At 44.6% G+C, this 17,642-nt stretch overlaps 1 protein-coding gene across 1 annotated transcript in view; it reads right to left on the bottom strand.

The window, feature by feature from the left end:
- LOC136384641 (ADAMTS-like protein 3) overlaps window positions 1-17,642 on the bottom strand; it is a 248,229-nt gene that overhangs the window by 72,876 nt on the left and 157,711 nt on the right. The window contains exons 15-16 of the mRNA XM_066355073.1: window positions 15,224-15,308; window positions 9,182-9,471 (exon numbers count right to left, since the gene is read on the bottom strand). Of these exons, the coding sequence (XP_066211170.1) occupies window positions 9,182-9,471; window positions 15,224-15,308 (375 nt within the window). The remainder of the gene's footprint in view (window positions 1-9,181; window positions 9,472-15,223; window positions 15,309-17,642) is intronic.

Raw genomic sequence — 17,642 nt, 5'->3', positions numbered from 1 at the left:
GGGTGGATCCCGGTCGGGCGCATGCGGGAGTCTGTCTGACTGTCTCTCCCCATTTCCAGCTTCAGGAAAATACAAAAAAAAAAAAAAAAAAAAAAAAGGAAACAACAACAACAACAACAAAAACTAAACAAAAAAAACAACCTAAAGAATCATCAAAGAGCCTGACCTGTGGTGGCACAGTGGATAAAAGCATCGACCTGGAATGCTGAGGTCACTGGTTCAAACCCTGGGCTTGCCCGGTCAAGGCACATTCGAGGAACAAATTCTACGGATTAATGCTTCCCACTCCCCCTGCCTCCCACTTTCTCTTTCTCTTTCTCTCTCTCTGAAAAAAGTCAGTAAATAAAAAAAATTTAAAAAGAGTCATCCAAGATTCCTTAGAAAATACACTTAAGAGACTATTTCGGAGTACTTTCTGGAGATGAAGTGAGTGAGTCTCAAAATCCCCAAAGTTATCACATTTTAACCTTTTTGGATGGCATTTTATAATACGTGACAAATTTTCATGTCTTCAAGCAAGTTACTCAAAAGAATGTAAAAGTATAACAGATGATTTAGGATCCTTATTGACATAGGATGAATGTTCCAAAGATGGCCACAAATTTTTGGCCATCCCAAATACTGGACCTACAACATGATTTTAACACGTTTTACTTCAAGAAGTTTGCTCAAATGTTTGCCTTCAAAAGTAAAAGTAAAAATTATAAAAACAGGTTTATTTCATTTTATACTTAAAACGTGGGTAATAATACAAGTAAGCATTAGAAGATATAAAATAAATCAAGTGTTGAAATTCTAGTGTAATTTCTCTAGCAAATTCCTTTGGTAGCATGAGGCAACGGCCCTCACTTCATATTTGACTTCTGCAACGTCATAATAAAAAGGTTATTATTATTTTTTCTGGCAAAAATATATTCAAAGACTTCATCAAGAAATTAATGATTAAAGGGTAAAAACACAGACTTTAAGAGGATTAGCAGAGCCAATAAATGAGCTAAAACATTCCCTTGTGTTGGTTTAAGATTAGTTTGGGCCCTAGCTGGTTGGCTCAGCGGTAGAGCGTCGGCCTAGCGTGCGGAGGACCCGGGTTTGATTCCCGGCCAGGGCACACAGGAGAAGCGCCCATTTGCTTCTCCACCCCTCCGCCGTGCTTTCCTCTCTGTCTCTCTCTTCCCCTCCTGCAGCCAAGGCTCTACTGGAGCAAAGATGGCCCGGGCGCTGGGGATGGCTCTGTAGCCTCTGCCTCAGGCGCTAGAGTGGCTCTGGTCGCAACATGGCGACGCCCAGGATGGGCAGAGCATCGCCCCCTGGTGGGCGTGCCGGGTGGATCCCGGTCGGGCGCATGCGGGAGTCTGTCTGACTGTCTCTCCCCGTTTCCAGCTTCAGAAAAGTGAAAAGAAAAAAAAAAAAAAAAGATTAGTTTGAGCTGGGATAATTGCAAGCAAGTCTTGACTAATTTGACATGCCAAACAACATCACACACACACACACACACACACACACACACACACACACACACACACAAAGAAATATCCAGAGCAATGAAAAAAATCTACTGTCAGAGCCTTTAAGATGCTACGCAGTATTTAATATATCAACCGTGAAATAAATATGGAAAAATGACTTGAATAAAAAAATTATGTTCATTTAATAACCAAATAGCCTTGGGCCCTAAAAATAGATGTAATATGCCTTTTTCACATCCAGAATGAAACAGTAACAAAAATTGATCCTATGTTAGTCTATAAAAAATCTGCAAGAATTTCCCAAAGCCAGAAATGATAACATTCTCTGACCATAATAGTGTCTGACTATGAATGAAGAACAAACCATTGCCCCCCCCCCCAATCCTACCATTAGAATTTCTAGAAAGTCATTCTCTATAAAACTTCTAGGTGGAAATGAGTAAACAGAATACATACTAGTTGTGGCAAATAAATAAATAAATAAACAAAAAACCCCACAAAAAACAACTAAGAGACAAGAAGGAGGATTGAAACAACTTGATACTAGATGAACAACTCTTGATTCTATGTGTCATATCTTTATAAAATGAATGACTTTCTTCCCCTTCAAGAAAATCTAAATTATGGAATTTACTTAAAGATTAAGAACTTGAATATAACAGTAAGCGGCCCTGGCCGGTTGGCTCAGTGGTAGAGTGTTGGCCTGATGTGTAGATGTCCGGGTTTGATTCCCAGTCAGGGCACACAGGAGAAGTGATCATCTGCTTCTCTACCCCTCCACCTCCCCCTTCTCCCTCTCTTCCTGTTTTCCTCCCACAGCCATGGCTCAATTGGTTTGAGCATATTGGCCCCAGGCTGAGGATGGCTCTGTAAAACCTCCGCCCTTAGGCACTAAAAATAGCTTGGTTATGAGCATGGCCCAAGATGGGCAGAATATCAGCCCCAGATAGGGATTGCCAGGTGAATCCTGGTCGGGGCTCATGTAGGAATCTGTCTATCTTCCCCTCCTTTCATTTGAGAAAAAAAGGAGGGAAATAGAAATATAACAATAAGCAGGGGGAAACTTGTAAATGATGGTCAACATAGCACCATGAGCCTGCCCCTCAATGCTGACTGCTGACCCCAAGAGGGGTAAAGAAGAACTGAATGTAGACAGTTGGAGGGACCTGCTCTTTCAAACTTTTTAAACAGATCATTTCTGTGCTATACACAATTTAAGATCATTGAACAGCGTGGAAGGACTCCAAATCATCTGACAAAATACTAGAAATCAGTTAAAGAAAAAAAAATAGATCTACTTCATGTAATGTTGCCTTGTACAATGCTATGTTACACTTTAGGATGCTCTACTTCAGAAATATATAAGAAACACACACACATATATATATATGTACAGATTACACAGCTACATGCCGAGGGCCAAACTGCAAAGAAGAGTTAGTGTGCATTTTCCTCTCTGCTGATTAGTCAGTATGCTTGGGTGGGTACAACTCTGAACTCTCAGGTATCAAAAAGGAGGAGAGCACAATATGTATGCTGTGGACCCAGCAAAGTGCCAAAGAACAGTATCGCACTTGGCGTCCAAATGCACGTTTTACAGCAGTCCAGATAGGTGAGTTCTCTTTGGGAACCGTGGAGGAGACAGCTGGTAAAGATTAGGACTGTTGAAAGCCATTTGGCCTCATGAAGGGCGCCATAAACATCGCTGGAGCCTGAGAGGAAGTGACCAATTATATCAGGAGAAGCTGGAAGGAACTCCAGCTAGAGGCCTGTCATGGTTGGAAGGGATGCGAAGAGGACAGAGCAGTGATTGCTAATGTACCATGTCGGGAACGTGTCCTCACAGGGAGTGGGCTAAGGCGAGCCCGGAGTGGGCCAATTTGGTTTTCAGTCCCATTTTCCCACTTGTGGGAAGCCCATCTTGTACGCCACCATGTTAATGGAGACTACCTGCATTCGTCATTGTCATTCAGGGACACATATATACGTCTATGCAAACCCTAAATTAGGCACTAGTGCATTATAGTCAGAGGTATAGCAAAAAATACTGTATCATGACTTCAAACATCTGCCCATTCACCTAGGAAATCATTCACACACAAATAGCCACACACGTGTGACTAAAATAACCAGATAGGAACTTCCTGCTCTCAAGCACGTAATCCCACCGACACGCCAGTCATCTGTGCCTTCCCCTACTGCAGCCAGGAGCTCCCCTCCCATGATGTGAGGCTGATCTCGCAACTGTGCTTTCTACTTCGCCCCTTCCATCCTCTCAGGATAATTTGATGACTTTGCCTTTTCCTTCCATTTGGAACTTTCTGTTGTCTTTTAAATATACATAAGATTCTCCCTCAACCCACAATGCCTTCTGGCCATCTCCTTCTCTCTGTCTTCTTTATCATGGACAAATATGACCCCAAAGAATCTATTCTGGTCACCTCTGTTTTGTCATTTATCACTATTTCCTCAGTCTTCCTTTCCTTTTATTTTAAAGTGAGAGGAGGAGAGATATAGAGACAGACTCCCACATGCACCCTGACCAGGATCCACCTGGCAAATTCCCTATGGGGTGATGCTCTGCCCATCTAGGGATGCTGTTCGGCAACTGAGTATTTTTAGCACCTGAGGCTAAGGCTTCACAGAGCCATCCTCAGCACCTGGGGCCAACTAACTTGAACCAATCGAGCCATGGCTGCAGAAGTGAAAGAGAGAGAGAGAAAGAGAGAGAGAGAGATAGAGAGAGAGAGAGGCATCAACTTGTTTCACTTAGTTGTTCCATGTAGTTGTGCACTCACTGGTTGCTTCTTGTATGTGCCCTGGCTAGGATTGGTGCCCTGGGACAATGATCTATCCATTTAGCCACCTGGCCAGGGCCTGGACTAACTTTTCTGAAATAAATATCGATCATGTAACTCCTACTTTAATTACCTGGATGACTTCCCACTGTTCTTGCGATAAAGACCCAAAATCAACATGGCCTGTGAGGCCTTCACTGTCTGGCTCCCACCTTCCTCCCAGCACCATCTCACACTGAGTCCGCTCTCTTGGTACCTGGCTGTGCCCAATTCCTTAATTCTGGGATGTCCACGCATCTTCCTTCCACAAGGGCCATGCACAGCTTCTTTCTCTTGCTGGGAAGCCTCTTTGTGCCACCTTCTCCAACCATCTTTTGCTTAATTCCTCACCTTTCAGATTCAAGTTCAAGAGTAATTGTTTTTAGAGGGGAGTTTTCCTTTCTGTCACAAAGTCAAGTTCCTCCTAGTATATGCTTTCAAAGCACTATCGACTTCTCTTGTAGTGGCCAGAACCCACTGTAACTTTCATGTATGAATATGGTGATGTAACCAGTGCATTTCTCCCAGCAGATTTGAGTTCCTAAGGTGGAAACTGAGTCACTATCACCTTCCTAGTGCCTGTAATCAATACATGCAGAATGCTGCTTTTGAATAAAATAATAAAGAGATTTCTGCTATTGTCAGGAACAAAGCAAGGTGGGTATCACCCACATTATTTACTACCACTTTTGAAATTCTGGAAATGCAATAAGATTTTTAAAAAATAAATAGGATAAATAGCTATGGGAAAGGTGAAGCTAAAATCATTAATTGTATTAGATCTTTACTGAGATAAACTATTAGATACATTAAGGAGTTTAGTAATTTTGTTAAATTAAAAAGAGGGCCCTGGCCGGTTGGCTCCGTGGTAGAGTGTCAGCCCGGTGTGTGGAAGTCCTGGGTTGATTCCTGGTCAGGGTACACAAAAGAAGCAACCATATGCTTCTCTACTCCTCCCCACCCCTTCCTTTTCTCTCTCTCTTTCTCTCTTTTTTTTCCCCTCCTACAGCCATGGCTTGATTGATTAGAGCACATCAGCCCCAGGCACTGAGGATGGCTCTGTGGAGCCTTTACCTCAGGCACTAAAAATAGCTTGGTTGTGAGTATGGCCCCAAATAGAGCATCGGCCCCAGACAGGGGCTGCTGGGTGAAACCTGGCCGGGGCACATGTGGGAGTCTGTCTATATCCCCTCCTCTTACTTGATAAAAAAAAGAAAAAAACATTTTCTAAAGAGAAAAATCAGCATTCCACTATAAGAGGAATACCCTGTTGTTATTGTATTATAGTTGACCCACTAACATTTACCATGGGCCAGGCACTTTGAGACGCTTCTCAAAATCAACCAGTTTAATAATCACATTTAGTCCTTCCATTAATCTGAACAAAGTAGATGTAGCTCTTCTCATTTTACAAAAACAAATCTCTACCAACTTAAATAACCAGCCCAAAGAGCACAAAGAAGGTTCCAAACGGAGCCAGCCCTAAAGTCCAGACACATACTAACTCCTGGCCGGTGCCGTTAGGAGACAGAAAGGTAAAAACGAAGAGGTCATACACGCAACAAATTAATATAAAAGACAAAGAAAAGTTCAGGTAAGGAATGTTTAGGATGTACCACATTATAAAACCTTATTAGCGGGTATTTAAAAGGTCAGCATACCTTCCAGGATGTGTGTGTACACATGCGCATGTGTGCATATCTAATCCACATAGACACCCATGCGATGCTACATGCACGCATGCATACACACACCTTGGAAGCTGCAAAATGAACGTGTCTACATTTTTCATGCTTTTAAGAATTAAAGAATTCTCGGCTGCCACTTAGGAAAGGTTCTTACGCATCAGTCACTACAGCAGATGAGTTCATTTTATTTCCTGCATGATGTGAAGATAGAATGTACAAGTATACAATATCCTGATATGGCCAAAAATCTATCATTTTGGAAATCTGTGATTTGCATATATATACATACATACATATATATATTTATTTTAATTTTTTTTTTAAACCCAAAACTGGAATGTTGAAGAACTAACTATATGCCCATGGAAATTCGATTTTTCTGTGGTTTTCAGTCTTTTCACACCTACCCTCTCCACTGTCCAGGGTAAAGATGAAAAACCCACGTCCATAACCCCACACAGGTAGACTCGCAGAGGCTGGCTTCCAAAACCACATTAAAATCTACCACAGAGAGGCCTGTGGGTGGTGCATTCAGATGGTAAAACCAACGTGACAAAAGCCATGGTCTCTCAAGAGAAGGACTGTGTCTTGTTCATTTTCTGTCCTAAGCCTGAGCCCAGAGCCCAGAGCCGAGCCCTGGCATCCAGCACAGACCAGGTGCCAGTTCCCTGTGTTTATACAGAGTTTTGGTTTCTTCCCTAAGCTATTCAGTTTTACAGAACTTAGTTACTTTCTTAAAAGAAAACTTTAGGCCCTGGGCAGTTGGCTCAGTGGTAAAGCGTCAGCCCAGCATGTGGATGTCCCAGGTTTGATTCCCAGTCAGGGTACTAACTGGGACAGAAGGAGGCAAAGGAGAAGCAACCAGAAACCATCTGCTTCTCCACCCCTTCCCCTCCACTTTCTCTCTCTTTCTCTCTTCCCCCCTGCAGCCATGGCTTGACTGGTTTGAGCACATTGCCCTGGGCACTGAGGATGGCTCTGTGGAGTCTCAGCCTCAGGCGCTAAAAATAGTTCAGTGTGAGCATGGCCCCAGACGGGCAGAGCATAGACCCCAGACAGAGGTTGCCGGGTGAATCCTGGTCAGGGCGCATGAGGGAGTCTGTCTCTCTATTGCCCCTCCTCTCACTTGGAAAAGAAGAAAAAAAATTTAAAAAGAAAACTTTAAGCTTGAACCTGAGAAATTAAAAACATGACTTTTTGCAAAGAGGCTTATTATACACATTGATAGCTCAATCCACCCTCTCACTCTCTAAGGGAGGACAATTAAGCTGTTCCTTTTCTATTTTGGAATTGTGATGGCCTCTGAGCCTTCATTTCCCCAACTGTAAAATTTTGGTTAGTCGGTATCCAACGTTTGTTTTGATGATATTATTCCAGGACTACAATAAACTTCCGCATGACTAAACTGCTGTTTAACCGAGTGTCGAAGGATTTCTGAGTTGAGCTCTGTGAAAACTTGTAAAATGTCTTCCAGATACACAAGCCGACACCAGGAAGCAAACAGACGGGCACCTTCGCATCACCCACTGAATAATGAACTGCACTTGGACCTTTGTCCTCTCACAGAGGATGAAAGCTCCACGGTGTCAATAAGGACAATCTTAATTAGCCAGGTTTCACAGTACTGGAATGTATTAAAAGAACTCAAAGGTCATTCTACTGCTCCTAGGTCTGTGCCCAAGAGAATGAAAACACACGTCCACACATAAATGTGTATAGGAATGCTCAGAGCGATGTCATTCACGACATGTGAACATTCAAATCTCTAACTGATGAATGGATAAATAAAATGCAGTATATCCATGCCATAGACTAGTATTGAGTCATCAAAACACATGAAGTACTGATTCATGCTACAACATGGGTGAGCCCTGAAAATATATTACGTGAAAGAAAGCAGTCACACCTGACGAGGTGGTGGCTCAGTGGATAGAGTATCAGCCTGGGAGGCTGAGGACCCAGGTTCGAGATCCCGAGGCCTCAGTCTTGAGCCCGGGCTCATCAGCTTGAGTGCACGGTCAATGGCTTGAGCGTGGGATCATAGCTATGACCCTGTGGTCGCTGGTTTGAAGCCCAAGGTCACTGGCTTGAGAAAGGGGTCAGTGGCTTGGCTGGAGCTCCCAGGTCAAGGCATATATGAGAAGCAATCAATGAACAACTACGGGTGCTGCAACTATGCGTTAATGCTTCTCATCTCTCTCCCTTCCTGTCTGTCCCTGTCTGTCCATCTCTCTCTCTCTCTCTCTCTCTCTCTCACTAAAAAAAAAAGAAAAAAAAGAAAGCAGTCACAAAGGACCTCATAATGTGTGATCCTGTTTATACAAAATGCCCAGAAGAAACAGGAAGTAGGTCAGTGGCTGCCGGAGGCTGAGAGTGTCAGGGAAACGGGGCGCCAGGGAAAATGTGCAGTGACGGCTTTAAGGGAACAGCTTCCTTTGGGTCGAGTGCTCTAAAATGCACTGTGATGGCGGTTGCACAACTGTGTGAATATACTAAAAACCCACTAAACTATACAGTTTAAACACATAAACTATATGGTATGCAAAATATATCTTACTAAAGCTGTAACAAAAAGAAGTGTCATCCCAGAGGGGTCAGCCACCCTAGAGGTGAAGCCCGTGGCCATTGTCATGGGCACTGAGAACCAGGGTGGACCTGACATTCCAGCACCTGGCTCCAAAGCCGAGTTCTCCCTGACATGCCCAATGGAGTCAGAATTCCTGGTCACCCTCCTTGGGCTACTTACTCCAAGTGGTCTGCTGAGATCCAGAGACCCACCACACCATCCTTTCCCAATTGGGGTGGGGTTGGGGGGCCGGTCAGGACGAGAACTGAAACCAGGATGATAGGACTAGATGAACTAGTGGTTCTATCCGGCATTTCCAAGCAGGTATAAACCAAAACATTTTCGGAGGATGACTTCAGACTGAGAGCTGCCTTTCATGTGGCAGGTGCTTATGCCAAAGAACATAACTTTTTTTGTTGGGGGGGGGGGTGGACAGGACACAGTCCCACTATCCTTTAACTTTCTAGAATAATCACAATAAAAGAATAAAAGAAAGGAAAGGTATAGTTTTTGGTTATTGAAACGACATAACCGCCTTTGGACTTTTGCTAATTAGCCAAATTTGTAATTTCTCAAACCAACAGAAACCCAAACACAACCATCCCTTAGCAAAGGATCCAATACCTCCCAAACACGTCGCTGTGCAAGGGGTGAACCCCACGTACTCCCAGTGGTAAGTCGTCTCACTGGCTTTCTTGTGGCGGGAGGCGTCCAGCCCGAGGGAGGCGGGGCTGCCATCACACACTTGGAGGAGGCAAGTCCGCTCCGTGGGCGGCTTGGGGCCATCACACTCCTCCTCAGGCAGCTCGGTCTCCGTCTGCGTGAACGTGAGGAGCACACGGCACTTGACCTCTCGGACCTGAACGCCCAGCCCGCACGTGGTGCTGCAGGCCGACCAGGGCTCCGGGATGAACCTACAGAAAACCAGGGAGGCAATCGTGACATGCAGGCCACTAAAGGAGGAGTGACAAGCATTCTATGTAAGAAAAAACAGCATTGAGAGGAAATCTAATCCATTTAAAATGTATATATATTTGTTCACAATTTTGTTTTTTAATTATGTACTTAACACATTTTTAAATCTTATTAGCAACACAGGGAATTTTTCACCACAAATAAATTTTCCATTTTGCATCCGTTCTATAATTCAAATCCTGTGCATAACATTAAGATATATCTATCAAGAAACTGTTCTGTAGAGATCACTTCTAATTGGATTTCTTTTATAACATGGGGATTTTCACCAATATTTATTCAACAAATCTTTACCAGGCTTATCCTTTGCTAACATGCAGAGTTTTACGCTGCTGTCTCAGTATTTAGGAACTAAAGTGGAGGCTGATAAAGCTCTCCACAGAGTAGACAGAGCTTTCATATCCTTTTCCGTATCATAAATATATACACCAAACATCTGAGCCTCTTAGAACATATTAAAGGTCCTGAAAAATCTGGCTGAAGAAACTTTATTTCTTATCATGAATTATTATCCACTAAACAGAGGTTGTCAACCTATGGCCAGGAGGCAAATCCGGCCCACCTGGGTCTACACGTCCTGCCAGCAAAGAATGAATTTTACAGTTTTAAATGGTTAGGGGTGGAGGAAGGATAATATTTTGTGTCATGTGAAAAGGACATAAAATCAATTTCCAGGTCCACAGTTAGAGATGGGCCGGCACAGAGCCATGGTGCAGATCCACCTGCTGGGTCTGGCGCCTCCGTGCCGCACGGCAGAGCCAGGCCTTCGCGACAGACGCTGGGACTTTACAGGAAATTTTTTACTGTTTTCTGTACTGAGTTTAAAAAATAGATTGAGTAGGGACATATATATTTAGGAAATTTCGAAGCAATACTTGCATCATGAGATTATGAACACGTGACAGGCGAGAGTTCGACAACAGAGTGAGTTTGGGAAACAGGAGCTCAATGACATTCAAAAGGTTTATTGACTGCAAAACTTTCCCCAAGACCGTGATATATGGATGCATGCTATAAATGCATAGGGTGGAAATATGAGGCATGCTACATCATAAATTTCAATGACCGCAGCCCTCTCTTCAAGGGGTAATGCTGTACTACATGATTTCAGAAATGCTGCTGGGATGTTTGTGTAGGACGCAATGAAAAGGTTTGATGTTTAAAATCTCGAAAGACGAGGCGGTAAGGGTCTCTGGGAGTCCCCTGACCTCCCTCCCCCAGACAAGGCTTTGCTGCAGTTGTCCATGACAGCACTTCCCAGTCGGCAAAAACAAAGCACCAACGCTATTTATGAGCCTGATAGAGAGACACCAGTCACCCTGCTCCACTCCCGGGTTCAATAACAAAGATCAGGAGCTTCCAGGAAATAAGTTGGGAAGAAAGAAAGCGACATCAGTGTACTCGTTTTAAAAATGGAGACAATAGAAGTGGTGCCGCTGATTATGTCTAGGATTAAAGACATGTAAATCCGGTGTGTAATTTGAGATTTGCCTCCAAGATCTGCTCACTTTTCCAGCTGCCTCCTTGTCGCCATGGTCACCCACACTCTTTCCCTCAGCACCCAGTTGTGGCCACAAGGGCCAGTCACCCTGTGCAGCCCCAAACACCTGTCATGGTTCTTTTGATACTATGTGCACCTCAGAGCCTCAGATCATGGGCCCTCTCTCCCAAGAAGCTGTCCCTCAACCCTACACCTCACAGTATCATAAGGTAATCACAACCTTCTCTGTCTCCCCCATTAGACCAACCTCAGGATGGGTGACACCAGAATTAGGTCACCTCACATAAAACTGGAAGCTCTTCCCAGAACCACCTGCAGGAGAAGTACCATCCACACTGACGAGCTCTGAAATGTCAGACAAGCTGTTAATCTTTCTGCTCCGGGTTTCCTCCTCCCTAAAATGAAAATAATAACCCCTCCTCATGGGTCCCCTGTCAGAATTCAGTGAGCGAATCCACATAGAACACTTGGAACGTGGACTGGCACAGAAGAAGTCCTCTCTGTGAGTGGTTATTCCTGCATTTGTCAGCGTGACAGGTTCCTGAAATGTAATCTAATTTGATTTCAGCAAGTACGATTTCCACAAATGGAAACGCTAAAATAGCAGAGGCAGAAACGTGGGAAACGTTCGCAATCTGTCCTATTTCCTTGATTTTCAAACGGGAGAGACGGGGGAGGGGCGCCGTGGCTGAACCCCACAGAAACGACGAAGACCCCAGGAAAGAGCTAAAACAACAAGGAACCGTTTCAACCATCAACACATTCCAGAGCTGAAAGCTAAGAAGGTCAACACTGCAGTTTCCTTGGCTTAGCTTTATAAGCTATCATTTTTATTTTCCTAATTTACAGAAAAAATTTTTAAAAAGCCTTTTGAACATCCGCTCCCAATGTAAATTCAGAGCTTGGGCCATGTTAAAAAACCACAGCAGCAGAAATATTTATCTTCTCCAGCAGGTTTGGCAGGCCTTCCTCTGGGGATTGGAAATGCAGCTACGTTTGTCTTTTTCTTCCTTGTCAACAAGCAAGCATCCCCAAACCACAAAAGACAGTGGCAATAAAAGGATGGACTGGAAGCTGAGCTCCGTTGCGGTTTGCTCGGAAATCGAGGGAATGAACAGGCAGAAGGGGAGGGAGGAAACTATAAACTTCACACTAGACGTTCAAGAACAGGCCAGAAACAGCCAGGGTGTGAACCATATGGAACTGTGGGAGATCACAGAGGGAGATAGGGGAGGGGGGAGGGGGCGGAGCGAGGCCAGGGAATAGGTGCTGTGGGCTCCGCCCACCTTGTGGGGGCGGGAGAGGGGAGGAGTGCAGCCTGCAGGAGGGAAGGGGTATTAGTGGAAGTGCGCAGAGGAAAGGACCCCCGAGAGACCAGGTGGGGTTGACAGAAAATGTAGGTGGGAATGACAGGGGTCCTTAACCCACTGTAGCCGCATGGTATCACTCTTTTCTGACTCAATAAAATGAACAGTATTTTCAGATCTTGAAAGGGACCCGAGGGATTATCTGATCCGATGGTCCCCAAACTTGGATGAACCCCCCCCCACACAAGGTCACCTGGACTGCTTACTAAAAACCCAGAGATAGAAGGCAGACTATAGAGATCACCAGGGGCTGGGGGAATGGGAAGTTAGTGTTTAATGGGGCCCAAGTTTTGTTCTGGGAACAAAAGACCCCGGCAGGACGCACCATTCTAGACTGGGAATTCCACGGTGCTCCTTGGGCGGCATCCCCTCCTCTCTGCAGATTCCTTCCTTGCAGGACGTCAGAGAGTGGAGCTGGAGAAGGATCTAGGAACGTTCAGCCCAATCCCCTCCTTGTATAGTTGGAAGGTCTAGAGATGTTAACTGACTGGTCTGAAATTCTTATTATCTTTTAAATATGTTTAAGACTGTCCTAGCCCTGGCCAGTTGTTGGTTCAGTGGTAGAGAGGGTGCCTGACATGTGGATGTCCCAGGTTCAATTCCTGGTCAGGGCACACAGGAGAAGCGACCATCTGCCTCTCCACTCCTGCCCCTCCCCCTTTCTTCTCTCCCTCTTTCTTCCCCTCCCACAGCCATGGACTGGTTGGTTCTAGTGCATTGGCCCTAGGCGCTGAGGATAGCCCCGTGGAGCCTCACCTCAGGGGCTAAAAATAGCTTGGTTGCCAGCATGGCCCTAGATGGGAAGAACATCGGCCCCAGACAAGGGTTGCCACATGGACTCCGGTCAGGGCACATGCAGGAGCCTGTCTTTCTATCTCCCCTCTTACTTGGAAAGGAAAAAAAAAAGATTATCCTAACCTCAAATGAAAACCAACCACAACAGCCAAACACATACACACAACCATTCTTTTCTATCAACTTGACTAACAGTCCTCACTCCTTATAGTCTAGTATCCATTGCCCCATCTCCGTCTAGTTGGGAACTTTTGTCTTGTCTCATCAACATTGACTTCTCTGCCCTTTGAATGATACCACTTTATAATTAATGGGAAAAGACTCTCTTGACAAACAAAACAGGCCTTTCTCAGTCCTCAGAGTCATGCCTCGACTTTTGGTGAGGTGCGAATACTCTGGGCTGCACCTCTGCCTGGTCTTCATAAGGACGTGCTTTTCTGGGGTCTACTTCTCCCTGCCTTCACGACTTCCACTCCTTTGCCACCCACTCCTTCTGATTCCCCTCCTTTCCCGGGATTGTCAAGCTTCTGTTGTGAGCCCAACGCTCTTCTCTCTTCAGTGAGTTCCTCTGGGGTCACTCACCTCACAGCCTCCACAATTTCTTCTGGGTTCACTGCCAGGCCTGACAGTAGTCCGTGCGGAAAAGTCCGTGTCAGGACTGTGACATGCCAAAGCTCTTGGCCCGCCGCACTAGGGGCGCGGTGCCATCTCTAGGAGAAGTGACCCATGTTCCCCTGAGGCTCACTGCTGGGCTGGACCCCAGCGAACAGGGACTCTGACAAATGAGAGTGCGCTCTGAAAAGAGCAATGAGGTCGGGAAGGGATCTAAAAATAACAGCACGAAAACCACTGGAACGGCTAAGTACGATGAGCCTGGGAAAGATCACACCCTTGGGAACCAGCTCTCTCCAAACCTGTGAACGTTTGTCACGTGGGATGGAGGCATAGATCTGGCTGTTGTTTTTTCCTGTTTCAGAAGACAGAAATTTGAAGGAGGTGCATTTTGGCTCAATGGAAGAAAAATCTTGCCGATAACATGAAATGAGCTGTCTCTCAGTGAACTCCGCCCATTGTAGAAGGTGTTAAAGAAGCAAATGCTGCCCCGAGAAGGAGTGCGACCACGTTCCCCTGTTCCCTCGGAGAGCCCCTCTCTGCCAACACTCTGTGAACTGCTCTCTTGCTAAAGAGGCCGTCAGCACACAGACCCTGCGTGCCTGACATGGAGTCGCCATCCCATTCCTTGAGTCTCTACCTAGTCTGGCTGCTTCTCGACTTTGGGACAAAGAATCTCAGGGTGCCTTGGATTCCTGCTCTCTTTTGGTCCCTATACCTCTGTCTCTAGAATATTTTTTTGATTTGCTCTTCATTCTTAATCTTCACTGATACCTTTTTCATGCCAGACTTTCCAAATCACATGTAGATGAGAGTAATTATATTTTGGTTAAAATGGACCCTGGAGAGATTAAAGTCAGCCTGAAGAATGAGACACAGAACAATTAAAAGACTGTCTGAGGTCACATGGTCAAGAGTGGTGTTTCTAGGCTCCCAACTCAGTAGCACCATGTTCTTCCCACTGCTCCACCCCCAGCAGCACTGGAGAACTGTCTTATAATCACTCGGGCCACCCTGAGACATTTCAATGTAATTCTTTTCATAGAGACCGGCCATAACCTAACCATGGAATGACTGGCTTATGTGTTTAATACTTTCATGGTCCTTGATCAAATCAAATGTGTTCATCTAAAGCTGGAAATTATCCCCAGCTTCTTAATTGTAACAGACCACTAGGTTTGCTCTGAGTTAAACAATACTGTGGTTGTGTGAGCTTCTCACAAAGACTTCCAAAGCAGGATTGCTGAATTGTGAAATAAAAAAGAACTCCAGCCAGCTCAGGCTCTCTAGAATCTGTCAAACCAGGGCGCTTGGATTTGAACTGTATCACTCACTGTACTCCAGTGAGGACAAAAATGACATCGATCATGTTAACTGGCTATGCTCTGGCTGCCTCACAAAAGGTCCTGGACTCACGTTGGTTCTTCTGTTGCTATTCTGGTCTCTTCTAGTTCACGTGCCTGTTTCAACCAAGGTGATTTAGCTTCCACTGGGCTTTTTTCTGAGAAAAAAAAAGGAACACAAACAACAAGCTTAATTATCATTAATCATCAGGTATCTGGATATATGATGGTGACTTGTTGAAGATTTCATCGATAAAAAAGGTCATGCTGCCCTGGCCAGGTAGCTCAGTTGGTTAGAGTGTCATCCCAATGTGCCAAGGTTGTGGGTTTGCTCACTGGTCAGGGAACATACAAGAATCAACCAATGAATGCATAAATAAGTGGAACAACAAACTGATGTTTCTCTCTCTCTCTCTCTCTCTCTCTCCCCCCTTCCTCTCTCTCTAAAATCAGTTAAAAAAATTTAAAAAGATGTCATGCTTCTCCAATGCAGGTTGAGTCCTTTGGCACAGTACATGAAGTGGCTTCTGGATTGAACCAAAGATTGTTGTCCTAGACTTTTTTGAATTAACACATAGTCAAAAGACAACCAAATGATCCACAGCATGGTTGAATATATTCTCTAAGTTAACATAAAAATGCCTTTTATAAATTAATACCAATGTTTTGTTGGCACATTAAAGCTCTTACTTCCACCAGATTAACTTGCCTTCTTACACCACAATTTTTTTTTCTTAATTGAGAAGTGAAGACGCACATGCCCCTCGACTGGTATCCACCCTATAATCCCCCTATTGGGCGATGCTCTGTCCATCTGGGGCCGTTGCTCTGTTGCTCGGCAACTGAGCTATTTTAGCACCTGAGGTGAGGCCATAGGGTCATCCTTAGTGCTCTGTTGCTCCAACTGAGCCATGGCTGTGGGAGGAGAAAAGAGAGATAGAGAAGGAGAGAGGGAGGGGAGGAGAAGCAGACGGTCGCTTCTCTTGTGTACCCTGACCAGGACTTGAACCTGGAACTTCCATACGCCAGACCAACGCTCTACCACTGAGCCAACTGGCCAGGGCTTACACTACAATTTTTTTTTTTTTGCTAGTTGAATGAAGACTTTAATAGAGAAAGAAACACAAATGACATAAAGATTTAGAGTACGAGGAGGCGGAGAGCTTGTGTTATGGTTGACTCAAACTTTTATTATTAATGTACAGTCATCCCTCGCCATATTGAGGTTCACTTTTCATGGTCTCACTGTATTGCAGATTTTTAAATTGTATATATCTAATTTTGGATTGCAGATTTTTTGCTATATCGTGGGATTTTGCAGTATATAGGTATTTTTATATATTTATTATTTTAATTATTTTTGTGGTAAAATAAGCATTTTCTAGTCTAAAAAATTGAAAACAATATAAAAATATATAAAAATAATTAAAACATATTAGTATTCACTGGTGAGTACTCATAGAGAATTTTATATGTTGTTAAAATTACATAGGTTTAAGAGTATAGAAAGTGTTTAAGAGCATAGGAAGTGTTTATAAGAGTGTGGGAAAGGTTTATAAGAGTGTAGAGAGAATTTATAAAGCCTTAAAACATATATAAATAATAAGATAAATATAAGGTCGCTACTTCACGGATTTTCGCCTATCACGGGGAGTTCTGGAACCTAACACCCTCAAGGGACCACTGTAGTTGTTGGGGGAGATGGTTGAGGGCAAGCTGGTGGCCCTTTCTGTCCTTTGAAGCCTTCTGAGACATAACCAACAATCTAGTAATGAATTTGGGACTGCTTCAGGGAACTCACAGACACTAACAAGCACCAGTTTGAATGAGGAAGGGAGGAGAAAAGACTACACAGAGGAAAGTATATAATCAGTTTGCCCCTTGCAGGCCCACAGTGACTTTTCTGGAAGACAGACATTGTCAAATCTGTCTTCTGGTTGACTTGTTCATTATGAGGTGATGTGTATGGATAATGAATGCAGAGATAATGGAGAGGACTTTCACCATTCTCTCTAAATGTACTAAGAAAGACTTCTTGGCACTAACAGGTGGGAATAACTCCTTTTTCCATTTCCAGAAAGGAAGAATGTGTCATAAGTGTTAGTATCTTACTAATGTCAAAGGAAACACATAGTTTTTTGTTTTTGTTTTTTTTTTTTGTATTTTTCTGAAGCTGGAAACGGGGAGAGACAGTCAGACTCCCGCATGCGCCCGACCGGGATCCACCCGGCACGCCCACCAGGGGCAATGCTCTGCACACCAGGGGGCGATGCTCTGCCCTTCCGGGGCATCCCTCTGCTGTGACCAGAGCCACTCTAGCACCTGGGGCAGAGGCCAAGGAGCCATCCCCAGCGCCCGGGCCATCTTTGCTCCAATGGAGCCTTGGCTGCGGGAGGGGAAGAGAGAGACAGAGAGGAAGGAGAGGGGGAGGGGTGGAGAAGCAAATGGGTGCTTCTCCTATGTGCCCTGGCCGGGAATCGAACCGGGGTCCC

This window comes from Saccopteryx leptura, chromosome 13 (assembly GCF_036850995.1).
Source record: "Saccopteryx leptura isolate mSacLep1 chromosome 13, mSacLep1_pri_phased_curated, whole genome shotgun sequence".
In the NCBI taxonomy this organism is placed as follows: Eukaryota; Metazoa; Chordata; class Mammalia; order Chiroptera; family Emballonuridae; genus Saccopteryx; species Saccopteryx leptura.
This window is presented reverse-complemented; position numbering and strand designations above follow the sequence as displayed.